Source organism: Coloeus monedula, assembly GCF_965178545.1.
Source record: "Coloeus monedula genome assembly, chromosome: 16".
NCBI lineage: Eukaryota > Metazoa > Chordata > Aves > Passeriformes > Corvidae > Coloeus > Coloeus monedula.
The window spans coordinates 14,411,067-14,426,859 of record NC_138796.1 but is presented as its reverse complement, the minus strand read 5'-3'; the positions used below and the strand labels follow the sequence as shown (position 1 = coordinate 14,426,859).

Sequence of the window (15,793 nt, the reverse complement as noted above, 5' to 3'; positions counted from 1 at the left end):
AAAGTCAATTGTGAATGTAAAGATGGAGTGAGGGCATCTGGACAATCTGTGGAGTTGAACTTCCCAAGACCTCTATCTCTGGGCAGGAACTATTTAACCTTGATGTGCAGATTGCTGCAACTGCAGTCCAAAAGCTCTCTTGAAAAGAAAAGCAAAAGCAATGAAATCTCCATTGAAGTCAAAAGGCTTTTCATTTCTGTTGATTTGCTTTGCTTCGCTTGAAAAGGTGTGGCATGGAGCCAGATCTGTAAAGTGATGTAATCTCTGTCAACCAGCCAGAGAGTGGGGTTGGGAAGAGAAAACATTTGCAGGGTTCATAAAATAAGGCTGAAATTGAAAAATGCTACGTAAAGCTGCCTTTGTTAGTTCACTTACAGGGTAATTGTGCCACTCCAGTGGGTTCAGCTGCCACGATGGGGTGTGGAAAGCGTGGGGGGAAAAGCACGGATGGGTTTGCGTCTCTTAATTTTGGCTGTATAAATAAAACCATCCAACTTTCATATGGAGGTGAAACAAAAGGGGAAAAATCCTGTTTCCATCCAGAGGAGGAAGCTGAAAGAGCTCTCGAGCACAGTAACACCATGACCTGAACAGTGACTGCTCCAGTATTAACGTTTCCATGGTCGTGTTCTCCCCCTTCCCTTCCAGGGCTGCAGACCACACGTTTAGGGAACCATTTGGAAGACAGAGTGAACAAATTCCTGCGGCGTCAGAACCATCCTGAGGCTGGAGAGGTCTTTGTCAGAGTAGTAGCAAGTTCAGATAAGACGGTAGAAGTTAAACCAGGAATGAAATCCAGGTTAGTCCTGTTAATTATAATGAATGCAATCCTTTTTATTTATTTCATTTTGAAGTCTCCCTGTGTGGATATTGCAGAATTGTGCCAATTTGCGTCTTAATGCCTTTGAACATTTTTGAAATTCGGGCATGTTTAGCATTATGAAAGATTAAAAAATATAGAGGAGGTGACTGCTTTGGGGACAGTGGGGACATCCTTGCTTATAATACTGGGACTTTGTGTCACTACATCTTGGGAGTGACCACATTTTGGTTACAGAATTCATAGTTTAGCTTGGAGCAGTTGCTGAGATTCTGTTCCTTACCCTTCTTTCATTTTGTTTTGTTTTTATAAACACTTCAGCTTTCAGGAGTGATTTTGAATTTGCTTCATTATAAATGAAAAGCTTAAAAGGTTTAGTCTATGAAGTATTTTGGGTTAAATTCATAAAGACTGTGTTTATGTGACATCACTTCATACTAATGCATCACATTTTCTGCTCTGTAACCTATTTAAAGGCTTGTGGTCTCTGAGGATATTCGTGTACTCAATGCTGGCCTGTTCAGTCCTGTGTTCTATATGGAAACAGTCTTTCCATGAATTTACAGGAACCAGGACTCCCTGATTTACTACAGCTCTGATCTGACCCCGTTTAACTCCTGCATAAAAATGTTCCTAATGAGTTAAAAATAAGGTTGAAAATAACCCCCTCATTCTGGTAGGACACTGTGTTAATAATTGGCATTTTGTTTGGGTTTTTTTTTTCTCCTGTTGCCCTTTCCTGCAGATTTGTGGATTCTGGTGAGATGTCAGAGTCCTTCCCTTACCGTACCAAAGCTCTGTTTGCGTTCGAGGAGATCGACGGGGTGGACGTGTGTTTCTTTGGGATGCACGTGCAGGAATATGGCTCGGATTGCCCCCCTCCAAACACCAGGTACCCTCCTTGGGCATCTTCCCAAATCCCCTGGATAATCAATGTCAGACACAGACATTTGAGACATACATTTCAGTTCTGTGGCACAAATGTAGGACTGCAGATGACTTTGAAGGGAAAGACAAATATCACAACAAAAATGTTACATTTTTTGGATTCTGCTTTTAATTTTGCCTCTCGATGTATATTCTTGCTGTCTTAAAAAAATGCTGCCCCTCTTTTGCTTTCGAGGACTGTTTACACCAGGTTAAGATGCTTAAATCTGCATTAAAATACCATCAGCATTGATTTGTCTTTCTGCATGTTTGTCTAGTGTAAAAGTCAGCTCTCAGGAGTAGTTCAGCCAGCCCTGAGCATGTCCCCCTCTCTCCCTGCAGGCGTGTGTACATCTCCTACCTTGACAGTATTCACTTCTTCCGCCCCCGCTGCCTCCGAACGGCCGTTTACCACGAAATCCTCATCGGATACCTGGAATACGTCAAGAAACTTGGGTGAGTGAGATCTTGGGAAGGAAAGCAATCTGGGTCTTCAGTATTTTTTCTTAATCTTGGTTGACAGGTAGTTGGGGTAGTCTCTGTTTCCTTCTGACCTCTCTGAGATATGTGGAGCAAAGGCCTCTTCTGCAGTGGAGAGAGAAATTGGGATTTTGTCACTAAGGTGGTTTTTATTGTTGGGATTCCTAAACTGACAGCCCATCATTCATTTGATCAGAGGTTCACTTGATGTTTAAGTGTCATTATTATATCCCTGACCTTATCTCTTGTCAAAATACAAGTCATTGCCTCAGCATCTTTGCTACAAAGAAAAAAATTTTTTTAAATTTAAAAAGTAAAGCCAGAGGTCTGAATTTATAACTAGGTTTGAGTTAGTTTTCTGGTGGCAGTCACAGGTATTGTTTGTTGTGTGTGACACAGGTATGTGACAGGACACATCTGGGCCTGTCCCCCCAGTGAAGGAGATGATTACATCTTCCATTGCCACCCACCTGACCAGAAAATACCCAAACCCAAACGTTTGCAAGAATGGTATAAGAAGATGCTGGACAAGGCATTTGCTGAGAGAATCATTCATGACTACAAGGTTTGTTACTGTTTAATTTCTGATTTAATTTTTTATGGCATTTTCATCTGAAGGGAGCTGCTGTTGTTTCAGAACACCTGAAAAGTGGGGTAATGTCATACAAGGGGTTTATTCTCAGTGTCTTCATTTTCTTATATTTTCTTGAGGTTCTGCCTTTCAGGCTGAAAATTCCTTAGGTTTGATGTCTGCATGAGGGGAAATCTGCAAGAATCTGCCTTTGTATATTTTTCTTTCACTGCCTTTTCTAGGCAAGGAAATATGGAGCTTTTCAAGGTTTATAGAAGCTGTTTGTTTCTGGAGATTCTGGAGGAGCAGGTGGAATGCTGAACCCCACTAGTGTGAAATAAAAGAGCTCCTTATGACAAGAATGGTTTTCATAACTGGAGAATACCACACGTACCCAAGGAAATAAGTAGAAGGTGGCAAAGGGAGCATTTGCCACTCCTTTCATGCTAAAATTTACAAGAATTCCTTAATGGTAGTGACAGTGCTGGAAAAAAAAGATGTTTTGATGGCAGCTGACAGTTACTAAATGTGTGGAGTAGCAACAGCCTCTATGTAACAAGCCTTGTCATCGGTGTAGCAAAGAGCTGGGAAATCTGGGTCTCCTAATAAGAGGGTTTTGAAACCCGGGAGGGGTTTCTTGCATTTTCCAGATTTTGTATCTCCCATTATGTCAGGAACATGAACTGATAGCATGATGGGGGTCAGGAGAGCCTCAGCACTGACCCTCAGATGGAACAGGGAGTGGGGCTGTGCCTGTATTGCCAGGCTGCATCTGGGGCTGCCCCCAGAAAAAGAGACCTGGCAGGAGCAGCCCAGGGCTGTGAGTGAGGCCCAGCTGTTCAGTGCAGCTCTGGGTCGTGTCTCTGGTTCTCCTCTCCCTCTCTTAAGTGATCTTCATTTATTTATTCCTGCTCTGGTGTGATGTGCTCAACAGGACATCTTCAAACAAGCAACCGAGGACAGGCTGACCAGTGCCAAGGAGCTGCCTTACTTTGAAGGTGATTTCTGGCCCAACGTGCTGGAGGAAAGCATTAAGGAGTTGGAGCAGGAGGAGGAGGAGAGGAAGAAGGAGGAGAGCACTGCAGCTAGTGAAACAACAGAGGTGGGTTAACTTTATGGGCTGTATTTTCCCTTAGCTCACAAAGCTGATAATTAATGCTTTAATTCAGAGAGGTCACATGCAGTAAACTAGAAAAGGTCATTTACAGCAGATGTGAAATCAGGGGGCCCTTTAACTGCATTTCTGTTTTTCTTCTTGGTTAACAAATCTACTGATGGCTTGGTTTGGGTTTTTTTAACAGACTCAGAAGTCACTTATGTCAGTTCAGCATCTCTCTTCTCAGAGAAATGTGTTAAGCTGCTTTTGCCATGCTACATTTGCTTACAGTCATTTGGCTGAGCTTCTGGTTCACACCTCTGCAAAGCACCTCCAGTATTTGCATTTTGAAAGGTGCTGGATTTTTCAAAGCTGAATGAAATGTGGCTGTTATTTAAGCACAGGTACTTGTAGTCATTTGCAACAGTAAAGGGCTGAAATTTAAAAGTGTTTATTGCAGGCTTTGCGTTGGTGGGAAATGTTGATCCTGATGGTGCTGTTCCTTCACCAACATTCTCTCTTTGTCTATAAAAACCAACCAAGCCAACAAAAAAAAAACAAACCCTAAAACCCAGGTTTTTCAGGGCCCTGGACAGAATATCATCATTCGTTTTTATTTCTGTCTTGATTTTATCTGCAACCAAATGGTCTCAGTACGTTGGTACTCTCCCTTTTACTTGAGATATGCAGCAAGATGTTTTGAAAATAAATGTTGTAGGACAATCTGAAGTCTCACAGATTGAGGTAGAATCAAAAGCTTTACCTGGGAAAAGCCCCCCTTCAGCTTAGGTGCTGTGACTGTTTGCCTTCAGTCTGTGTTACATGGGATTGATGTGGAGGGATGGACCTTAATCCATCAATTTTGTGATGTCACAAAGTTCCTTCTGTTAAACCTTAGCAGCTCTTGCAAAGTTAATACAGTTTGTGGCTATGTTTTCATGGAACCAAGAAGTTACAAAAAGCTTTCACTTTGTTCCTTCTGAATGTAACTTTGAATATTGAGATAGTTCAACAAACACTGCTGTATAAAAAGAAGTGGAAGACAAGGCTTGGAATTGGGCTGCAGCCCTCTCTTGCTAACAGGTTCACTTCCAGTCAATCAGGGAAAACACTGGTGTGAGCATTTACTCTGCATCTAGGAGGGGAAAAAAGGTGTTTGAAAAAGCCCAGAGCAATTAACTGTGAACTCAGACAAGTTGTGGCCTAAAATGAGATGATGCAGCCTTGGCTGGGAGCATCCCTGTGCTCCCACTTAATGCCTGGGGCAGCAGGGGGACAAAACCTGCACCCGGGTTGCTGAGGTGTCATCCAAGCATGGGACAGTGGGGTCTTTGCCACTTGGTTCAGGAGAAGTAGCACATTTAAAAGCATGAGAACTTCCCCAATGCAGACACCTAAACTGGGTCACTTCATGGAGGAAACTGCCCAGCAATGGGGATCTCCATGGGTACAAGCACCACGTGGATCTTGGTACTGGAGTGGCACAGAATCTGTCTGTCTTAAATTCTTCATCCTAAACTTTGTATATGTGAAGAGAAAGCTCCCTAAAAGTCAACATGTGCTGCAGGTATCAGTCAAAGGGAGTGTGAAGAGGTGGGAAATATTCAGAATTCTTGGCAAAGGTTCTGAAGGGGTGAGGCTCCCCCAGGAGCCATCCGTCAGCATCTCTGCTGATCTGGCTGAATGTCAGAATGAAATGGTACAAGCACAACCCTACAACTTCTTAAAACAGCTTGGAATACTTTGTACAGTTCACCAAATAGAAACTTGCTAAAGGTGGAGTAGAAAGAAAACTTAGACTTGGTTTGTTTGATAAGTTTCAGTCTGTTCTTCCTTTTGGTGTTTAAATTTTAAGATCTCAGTTGGTGCTTTAGGATGTGGAGGCAAAGGAGGGCAGGCTCCAATTCCATCAGTGGTAGGAAACCTGGAGGCAGTCAAGGTGGGAACATAAAACAGCTCACTCCAAGTCACTTAGAGCTCTGTCTGGTTTCCTGTAGAATAGTCTCATTTTAATTTCCAAACAGGTTTGGTCAAAAAATCCACAAAATTAGTTGGAGAGAACCCAGGAGTTGACAGGGAATTCCTGTCCAGGCCTAATTAATGGAATGGAAGGATGGCAGCAGTCTATAAATAGAATTGCTTCCTGCAGTTGGAATATTTTTGTTTTCCTCGAATAAATATGCCTGTGGATAAATCCTGTGTTTGCTTGTACATACTGTTCGTGGAACTTGCTTCCATATGTGTATATATTTATATTTATATCCAAGTATTTCAGTATCTTATTTTTAATTTTATGGTGACCAACATTCTAGAAGTTGGAGAGGGGTTTTTCCTGAGCCCTCCCTGCTGAGGGCTTGGGTTTTGATTTTTTTAAGGACCTGAGAACTCTAAAAGTTATTTCTGTTTTTTCAGGTCATCTAAATAGCATCATCTGCTATTTTCACTCTCTCTACTTACATCTAACATTCAGTGTATGGCCACTGTGGTCTGTGTTGTAACTTGGGCACAAGTGGAAGTTTTGGAGATTATTTTTTTGGGAGTTGCATGTGCAGCTGGAAGCCTGCAGGATGGAGAATAATGTGTTTTGTTGGTTTCAGTTCAAATCCTGCATGTTCTTATCTGTGTCCTAGCCCTAAATCTGTTCAGTAAAAAAAAACATTAAATCAGAGCTCAGGCAAGTATGTGGCACACCAAATGCACAGCAAAGCAAAGTACTGCACTCCTGGAATTCTAAGTCCATATTATTTGTGTCATTTTATCATCAGCTGCAAGATCTAAAGCAGTGGAAGCTGAAATGTGATGTTTGAGAAGGAAAAATAATCAGTGTAAAATGGGAATTTTTTAATGTATACATACTTTAAAAGTCTATTTTTAAACAGTGTTTGGATTTGTTTGCCTGCCAGTTTGGCTTTTGATTTTTCCTGGAAGATAGGATATATTTAACACAGGAGGGCTGATTTGCAGGCATTGGAACAAAGTTCTATTCCTGACAGCAGAAGTGTGTCACTGTGAGCCCAGTGAATGGGAGAGAGCTCTCCAAAGTGTAACATCTTTCCCGTGCCTTTATTGCAGGGGAGCCAGGGTGACAGCAAGAATGCCAAGAAAAAGAACAACAAAAAAACCAACAAGAATAAGAGCAGCATCAGCAGAGCTAACAAGAAGAAGCCCAGCATGCCAAACGTGTCCAATGACCTGTCTCAGAAGCTCTATGCCACCATGGAGAAGCATAAAGAGGTACTGTGGAAATCTGCTGTAAAGAGAGAAGGGTTTATTCCTGTAAATGCAGGCACAGTGATATTCAGAACTGAAAAATCAGGAGGAGTAAACCCTTTGGTTGGGCTAGGAATGTTTCTGTTGCATAACAACATATTGGAAGAGATTAGCCTAAACTAAGTTAATTAGATAAGGTTTGTAGCACACCATCACTGCAGAGAGCACGAGCTCCTTCCTGCAACATTACCTGACCTCGTTGCCTTTTATTTCTTCCCCATTTATCTGCAGGTCTTTTTTGTGATTCATTTACATGCCGGGCCTGTGATTAACACTCTGCACCCCATTGTGGACCCAGACCCGTTGCTGAGCTGTGATCTGATGGATGGGCGAGACGCCTTCCTCACCTTAGCCAGAGATAAGCACTGGGAATTCTCCTCCCTGCGCCGATCCAAGTGGTCCACGCTGTGCATGCTGGTGGAGCTGCACACCCAGGGGCAGGATCGCTTCGTCTACACGTGCAATGAGTGCAAGCACCACGTGGAGACCAGGTGGCATTGCACTGTGTGCGAGGTACGTGTGGGGCAGAGGGGGCATTGCACTGTGAGAGGGATGTGTGGGGCAGAGGGGGCATTGCACTGTGAGAGGGATGTGTGGGGCAGAGGGGGCATTGCACTGTGTGCAAGGGATGTGAGGGCCCCTCAGAACTCGGCCCCCCCTTGTCCTGCAGCTGAGTTTGATGGGTTTTTTTTGATATTGCCCAAAGTTCCTCCAAATTAATGAACTATTCTGGTAAAGGGCTGCTAAGCCTTAAGGGGAGGTGACTGCCATGTGGGTAGAAGAGGTGCGTGCCTCTTCTTCTAGAAAAAGTGACTTCAGTTGCTCAACATGGAAAACAGCAGTGCTCTGGGATGGCTCCTGCTGCACTCTCTATTCTGCTACTGCTCCTCTGCATAGACAAGTTTTTAGTTTAATTTTAAAGAATCATGGATGTTAGAATGGTTTAGGTTGGAAGGGACCTCAAAGACCATTTTGTTCCACCCCTCTGCAATGGGCAGGGACACCTTCCTCTGGACCAGATTGCACAAATTTTAGGACCTGTGTTAGAGAGCAGTTATCCATGGGGCTGTACCAGTATGCTTGAGGCTTGTTGGAGGGCTTGTGTTCACCTCTGGCTGTAGCTGAACAAAAGAAGTTTGAGTAAGTGCAGCCTCATTTTTACACTGCAAGTTATTGCCAGGTTTGTGGGGGAAGGGTCTTAATTAATTCCTCTGAGGAAAGCATTGAGCAGAGCTTCTTGAGGCGAGGCTGCAAGACACGGATTGGACACATGCGGGAATTAGGTGGTGGAAGGAGGTAGGGCCTTTAGGCTGCCTCTGGGTAACTCTGTGTAAGGGGGTGCCCTTCCTCCAGCCAAAAAAGGGCCAGGGCAGCAAAAATGTGGGGGTTTCCAGGTAAGTGTCTGCCTTAGCATGAAACTCGCTCTTGTTTAGAGATTTTTAAGAGTACATATTTAAGGGTAGTAATTATTAGTCAGTAATTACACTAAGGATAGATAAATGGAGATCCAGACCCTACATTTTAGGCAGTGACCATAGATTTATCTCACTAGTTGGAGGTGTTGGCATCACAGAAAAATAAACAGTTAATGTCAGCAAAAGGGAAAATTTAAAAAAAAAATTCTGCAAGACTTTTTCATGTAACAAAAGGACACAGTGACAGCCCCAGTGCATTGTTTCCTGCCACAGTGAAGAGCTGTGATTGCAAGCTGGCTTTGCTGAGGCTGCTGCCCTCCCTGCTCCAAAGCCCACTGCCAGGACAGGCTGTGCAGCCATTCCCTGGCTGAGTGCAGGTGTGAGTTGAAGTGGCAGCTGTTGACAGTGTGTGACTGTCATCCTGCTTGTGCTCTGCGTGGTTGTACCCCCAAACACCCAGCATGTGCCTGCACAGGGGCCTAGCGCTGCTCCCCTGGCACCACCCCGCTTTTTCTGCCTGTGTGGTTCATGCCCTGTCAGCAGCTGAGCTCTGGGTTTTCTTCTCTTGCAGGACTACGACCTCTGCATCAACTGCTACAACACTAAGAGCCATGACCACAAGATGGTTAAGTGGGGCCTGGGTCTGGATGATGAGAGCAACAACCAAGGAGAGCAGCAGTCCAAGAGCCCCCAGGAGTCGCGACGGCTGAGCATCCAGCGCTGCATCCAGTCCCTCGTCCACGCCTGCCAGTGCCGCAACGCAAACTGCTCCTTGCCATCCTGCCAGAAGATGAAACGGGTTGTCCAGCACACCAAGGGCTGCAAGCGCAAGACCAACGGTGGCTGTCCAGTGTGCAAACAGCTCATAGCTCTTTGCTGCTACCATGCCAAACACTGCCAAGAGAACAAATGCCCCGTGCCATTCTGTCTCAATATCAAACACAAGCTCCGACAGCAGCAGATCCAGCACCGCCTGCAGCAGGCTCAGCTCATGCGCAGAAGGATGGCTACCATGAACACCCGAAACGTGCCTCAGCAAAGTTTGCCTTCTCCTACCTCAGCAACGCCTGGTACCCCTACGCAGCAGCCAAGTACACCGCAAACACCGCAGCCTGCTCCCCAGCCCCAGCCCTCCCCTGTAAGTATGTCACCGGCTGGCTTTCCCAGTGTGTCCAGAACTCAGCCCCCCACTACTGTCTCGACAGGAAAACCCGCAAACCCAGTTTCTGTGCCGCCGCCTCCGGCTCAGCCGCCACCGGCCGCCGTGGAAGCGGCTCGGCAGATCGAGAGAGAGGCTGCCCAGCAGCAGCAGCAGCTCTACAGGGTCAACAACATGAACAATGGTTTGCCTCCCAGCCGCCCGGGACTCGTGAACCCCACGGTGGGCTCGGTGAACCAGATGCCGCAAGTCAGCATGAATGTACCCCGGCCCAACCCTGTGAGCGGCCCCGTGATGTCCAACATGCAGCCCGGGCAGTGGCAGTCGCCGCCGATGCCGCAGCAGCAGCCGATGCAGCCGGGAATGGCCAGACCGGTGATGCCGATGGCGACGCCGCAAGCCGTGGCCGGGCCCAGGATGCCGGGCGTGCAGCAGCCGCCGCGGAGCATCACCCCCAATGCACTTCAGGACTTGCTGAGGACCTTGAAGTCACCGAGTTCTCCACAGCAGCAACAGCAGGTTCTTAATATCCTTAAATCCAACCCTCAGCTTATGGCAGCTTTTATAAAGCAAAGAACAGCCAAATACGTGGCGAATCAGCCCGGGATGCAGCCACAAGCAGGGATACAGCCCCAGCCCGGGATGCAGCAGCCGCAGACCGGCATGCAACAGCCGGGCATGCATGCGCAGGCGGGACTGCAGAACATGAATGCGATGCAAGCCGGAGTGCAGAGACCAAGCGTACCCCCGCAGCAGCAAGGGATCGGAGCTATGAACCCCCAGGGACAAGCGATCAACATCATGAACCCCAGCCACAACCCCAGCATGGCCAACATGAGCCCACAGTACCGCGAGATCCTGAGGCGGCAGCTACTGCAGCAACAGCAGCAGCAGCAGCAGCAGCAGGGAGGGGCCGGCATGGCAGGAGGGATGGCAGCACACAACCAGTTCCAGCAGCCCCAAGGCCCGGGAGGTTACCCCCAAGCCATGCAGCAGCAGCGGATGCAGCAGCACCTATCCATACAGGGGAGTTCCATGGGACAGATGGCTCAGATGGGACAGCTGAACCAGATGGGCCAGCCCGGCCTGGGGGCGGACGGCGCTCCCAACATCCAGCAGGCCCTGCAGCAGCGCATCCTGCAGCAGCAGCAGATGAAGCAACAGATAGGGTCCCCCGGGCAGCCCAACCCCATGAGCCCACAGCAGCACATGCTCTCAGGACAACCGCAGGCGTCTCATCTCCCTGGCCAGCAGATCGCCACCTCCCTCAGCAACCAGGTGCGGTCCCCAGCGCCTGTTCAGTCTCCCCGTCCCCAGTCCCAGCCACCACATTCCAGCCCGTCACCCAGGATACAGCCCCAACCGTCACCGCACCACGTCTCTCCCCAGACTGGTTCCCCCCACCCAGGACTCGCAGTCACTATGGCTAGCTCCATGGATCAGGGACACTTGGGCAACCCAGAACAGAGTGCAATGCTTCCCCAACTAAACACCCCCAACCGCAGTGCGTTGTCTAACGAATTGTCTCTGGTCGGTGACACCACCGGGGACACATTAGAGAAATTTGTGGAGGGTTTGTAGCATTATGGGAGCATCACTTTTGTTTCTTCTTTCCTTTCGTGTTCTTGGATATTTTGTACTGAAAAATTCAGACATCTGGGTTGTTTTGAATCCTAGATGGAACTGCTGCTTCCTACAGATGGAAGAATTAATTGCTGTTTAAAAATAAAAAGAAAAAAAAAACAATACAAAGAATATATTTTTTTGTTAAAGCCAGGCGGTTAAAATATCTGGTCTCTTTTGTGGGTTTTTTTGGTTTTTATTTTTTTGTTGCTGTTGACTCATACCTTTTTTTTAACGGGGAAAACAAGTTCATTATATTCATATTTTTTATTTGTATTTTCAAGACTTTAAACATTTGCGTTTAAAAGAAGAAAAAAAATAATATTCAGAAACTGTTTCCTGAAATAATGCAACATTATAGCGTATCCTGGTAACTTTGACACATGGCGGGAAGATTTTTGTTTTCTATAGTGAACTCTGCAGGCGTTTGAAGTATTACCCCTGGGAAGATAGGAATTGACTCTTGCACACATTGGCCAACGCCAAAATCCTTGTCTTGCAGATGTAGAAATTGTTGCTTTGTTTCTCTGATAAAACTGGTCTTAGATGAAAATAGGGATGATCACTCTTAGGCCGTGCTGATCTGGATAGAGAAGAAACATTCTTTTCTTTCTTTCTTCTGTGTGAAACTTGAAACGAGGAAAGCAATTCTAGTGTAAATCATGCAAGCGCTATAATTACTATAAATAAGAAAATCCAAGAAGATTCAATCACTGTATAGAATGGTAAAAAGAAAAAAAACTCATTTCTTACTTATAATATCATATTGTTAAATAAACTGTGTGCAACAGACAAAAAGGGTGGTCCTTCTTGAATCCATGTACATGGTATTAACACTTAGTGTTTGGGTTTTTTGTTATGAAAATGCTGTTTTCAACATTGTATTTGGACTATGCATGTCTTTTTTCCATTGTATATAAAGTATTGCTTAAAATTGATATAAATTACTGAAGTTTTTAACATGTATTCTGTTCTTTAAAATCCATGTAAGAATGTTTAAGGTTTTTATTTATTTATATATTTTTTTCGATCATGTTCTTTGTAAGACATAGCTATGACGATTCACTCATGACCCGGAGCAGCCAGAGGCAGCGGTAGGAGAGGCACGATCCATGGAATATTGTAGGTAGCATGTCTGTTTTACAACACCCTTAGTGATTGTTTCCTTTTCGGGGAGGGAGAGGAGAGGGGAATGGTTCCCAGACATCGACTCTTCGCAGGTGTTCATCCATAAGGGTTAACTGGAATAAATTATTAATAGCCGTTGCTTTTTAAAAACTGCATTAATTTAGAGAAGGATCACCAATGAAAGGAAAATAGAGAGTATTGAGTTAATTCTAGGCTAATTTATTTAGTCTACAGTAAAATATGAACCTATTGACTTTAACACTATTTTTCTGCTGTTAACTCTGAGTCTAGATTTGAGGGTTTTCTGTGGAATAAAAAATAACAAATCATGTACATGTTCCCTTTAATATCCTGTCACCATGCCCTCATGTCCCTGGGATACTCACTCCTCCTCCCCTCAGTGAATTGCTTTCTCGGAGTTAAAAAGTCCAGGGAAAACTTCCCAGCGTAGGTGTGAGCTCAAACCACGACGAGCCTAAACCGCCATCCCTCAGACCTCGAGGCTTCTCTGTTCCATGCGCCTGGCACGGGCTGTGCAGCGAACCCAGCACGGTATCCCGGGGAGCACGGGGCACACGTGGCTTTCCACATCCAGTTAGCGCTTCCTCCAGCCTTAACGTTTTTATCGGGACACTGGTGGGGGAGGACGGGGGGGAGAAGAGCAAATCTTTATCTCAGCTTTTGTCCCCGTACTGTGAAAATTGTGGCTGCGGCGCCACTTCATCCTTTTTAACTGGAGAGGGTCTCTGCTTCAACTTTTACTTGCAAACTTTTAACTATTGTACCTTTTTCAGTACCATCGGATTCATCTGCCCACGCAATTGTCTTCAGCAATTCAAGATGTCAAAATTTGGGGCTGGGGTGAGGTCAGTGAACACTAAACCCAAAGCTTGTCCAAAAGAAATTGCTGTAAAAAAAAAAAAAAAAAACAAACAGAAAAAAAAAAAAGATGGAAGCCCTGATGCTGTGTCTCATGCTGTGTACTTAAAAAGAGGAAAAATACTATATTTGTGATCAAAAAGAGGAAACTTGAAATGTGCTGGTGTTTCTAATAAAAGCTGGTAAAACTGCTTGGATTAAAGGATGGTTCCACTTGGCTGGTGCCCGCGAGGATCAGCGGAGCCTGACGCCCGAGGTTAAGATAACTGCACTCAATCTCACTTAATTCCTCTAAGTAGCCTCCATTTTAAAGGCATCGGCACCGCTGCCGGATTTGGATAAGCTGAGTCCTGTTTGGAGCACAGAGCTGGTGTGGCCCAGGCTGCAGCTCGCTTGGGTGCCTATTTCTGGGGAAGAGTGGAAAAAACAACGGATGGGAAGCAAATACTGGAATATTTTTTAAGTACAACCTGAAGTGTGGCGAGATCACAGAGCCAAGGGATCGATGTAGATCCGATACCCACAGGTGTATTAGGTAAGAGCAGGTGTTTTACCAGGAAGAGAAGGGGAGTGCAGAGCTGAAATTAAACCTGAGGAGGGGCTGGGCGTGCTGTCCTAGAGCCTCGGTGGAGCTTCACTCCAGTCTCCTGTGAGCGTTGATAGGAAAGTCAGTGTATCTGAGCCTGGATGGGCATGGCTTTTCCAAGTCCTTGTCTGTTTGATGGGGAGGTACGGTCAGTAAGGAACAGCATCCCAGAAACATGGGAATTTATAAGGCAAGAGTGCACTGGAGTTTGGTGCAGGAGCTCTACTACCGAAGAGGGTGGGTAAGACCTTCCCCTCAGTGAATTCTGGAGCGGAAGAAGGTGCTTAAATCTGAACGTCGAGCTGCAGCGATGGTTCTCTGCTCTTTTCCCGGGCTGCCCACCCTGCTCCACTCTACTGCTGGCTCCTGCCTCCCGCCGCCGCTGCTGCCGCAGGCTGGGAGCTTTCCCTCTTGCTACCTGCACAGCTGGGCTTCCCCTCTTGGCTCATCCCTGTCCCACCAGGACAGAGATCTCCCCACAGCACTTGTGCGTGCTCCCCGCTCCATCTTCCGGATGCATTAGAGCAAAGGGGCGAGGAAGAGGAGCCCTCTTGCCAAATAGGCTGGGACAGTCCCCCCTCGGTCACTGTCAAAAGGCAGCAGTAGATGTTGTCCCTTCTAGCCGGTGGCAGCGCATAGCAGTGACAGCAGTTCATGGCTTACAGGGTGATCTGGATGTGCGTCGGGTGCTTCTCCCAAAGCAGATTGCAGCCCATGGTTCTTCCAGTGCAGGGAAGATGGAGCAGCCACCCTGGAGCTGGGAGCTGGGGGAACACCACAGAGGTTGCTGTGCAGGGCAATCTGTCCTTCCCTGCGCTTTTCCACAGGCGGGAATTTAAAATGCAGAGCAGGACGCTGCCAGGACAGTGATTGAAGCACGTTGGAGCCAATCCCCGGATAATTAAAACGAGCCTGGACAGAGGGGAGGATCTGTATCAGATCCCGTGCGAGCCCTGCAGGAGCACATTTCATGGCTAATGGTCAGAGCACACCCAGGGTGAGGTAGGAGGAGGATTCAGGTGTTTCACAGCAGGTACAAGAGCTCTGGTACAGCGTCGCTCTCGGGAGTGCCGTGGGGTCAGCGGGAGGTAGCAGTGAGCACAGCAAGAAGGAAGTGTTTGCAACTGGCTCAGAAGTCATTTTGGTTTTGGCTGTAGCACAGGGAATCTCGATGAAGGGCTGGAGTTGGTTCCAGGTGGAAATGCAGCCAGCAGAAGGGTGTCGGAGTGATGCAAAGGCTCGTGCTGGGTTTGTTGCACCTAATCCATAACGTCGAGTGCCTCACAAACCTTAGATGTGAACCTCCAAAACAACACTCGGCTCGGCGTAGTCCCAAAAGATCAGCTGCAAGCACGAGTGAATTGCACACGGAGCTTTCCAGCGAGCTCCCCGGGGCCTGGGGTTACAAAGCTGGCTCTGTTCGGTGGGCACGGTTCCCTCCTGAAAGCTCATCAGTCTGGAAGTGGTTAGTGCTTACCGAAAGAGACCTGCTCCATCTTTTATTTTTGGCTGTGGTGGTGTTCATCGAGAGGCTCTGCTCTCACGCACATTCCAAGTTCGGGTCTCGACAGAGTGGTTCATTTCCTCGCTCACCCGTATCCCGTCTAAAGCCTTTCTCCAGTACCTCAGCCCCTTAGATCTCGATGATCTACACTCAAACAGCCCCGAGAGATGAGTTTTCAGACAAATGCCACAATGAGATGTTAAGCAATTGGCCCAGAGTCGAGCAGGGTGCCCGGCCAAGGTGTAGCACACAGGGGCTTCCGGAGGACTGCTCCCAGCCCAGCACAGCTTTTCCTCGGCCCTCAGCCCCCTCCGTGGGGAAACTGGGAGAGCCAC

General features: G+C 46.7%; 1 protein-coding gene across 6 annotated transcripts in view; it reads left to right on the top strand.

The window, feature by feature from the left end:
• Window positions 1–13,488, top strand: part of CREBBP (CREB binding lysine acetyltransferase) — a 96,373-nt gene extending 82,885 nt beyond the window's left edge. For 4 of the 6 annotated variants that reach the window (XM_082292131.1, XM_082292130.1, XM_082292129.1 and 1 more), the window contains exons 24-31: window positions 649–799; window positions 1,566–1,712; window positions 2,090–2,203; window positions 2,627–2,792; window positions 3,733–3,900; window positions 6,967–7,128; window positions 7,396–7,677; window positions 9,151–13,488. In XM_082292131.1, coding sequence (XP_082148257.1) covers window positions 649–799; window positions 1,566–1,712; window positions 2,090–2,203; window positions 2,627–2,792; window positions 3,733–3,900; window positions 6,967–7,128; window positions 7,396–7,677; window positions 9,151–11,319 — 3,359 coding nt within the window. In that variant the 3' untranslated portion in view covers window positions 11,320–13,488. The remainder of the gene's footprint in view (window positions 1–648; window positions 800–1,565; window positions 1,713–2,089; window positions 2,204–2,626; window positions 2,793–3,732; window positions 3,901–6,966; window positions 7,129–7,395; window positions 7,678–9,150) is intronic. The other 2 variants (XM_082292132.1, XM_082292133.1) reach the window with 1 other exon arrangement.
• The last annotated feature ends 2,305 nt before the right edge of the window (window positions 13,489–15,793 follow it).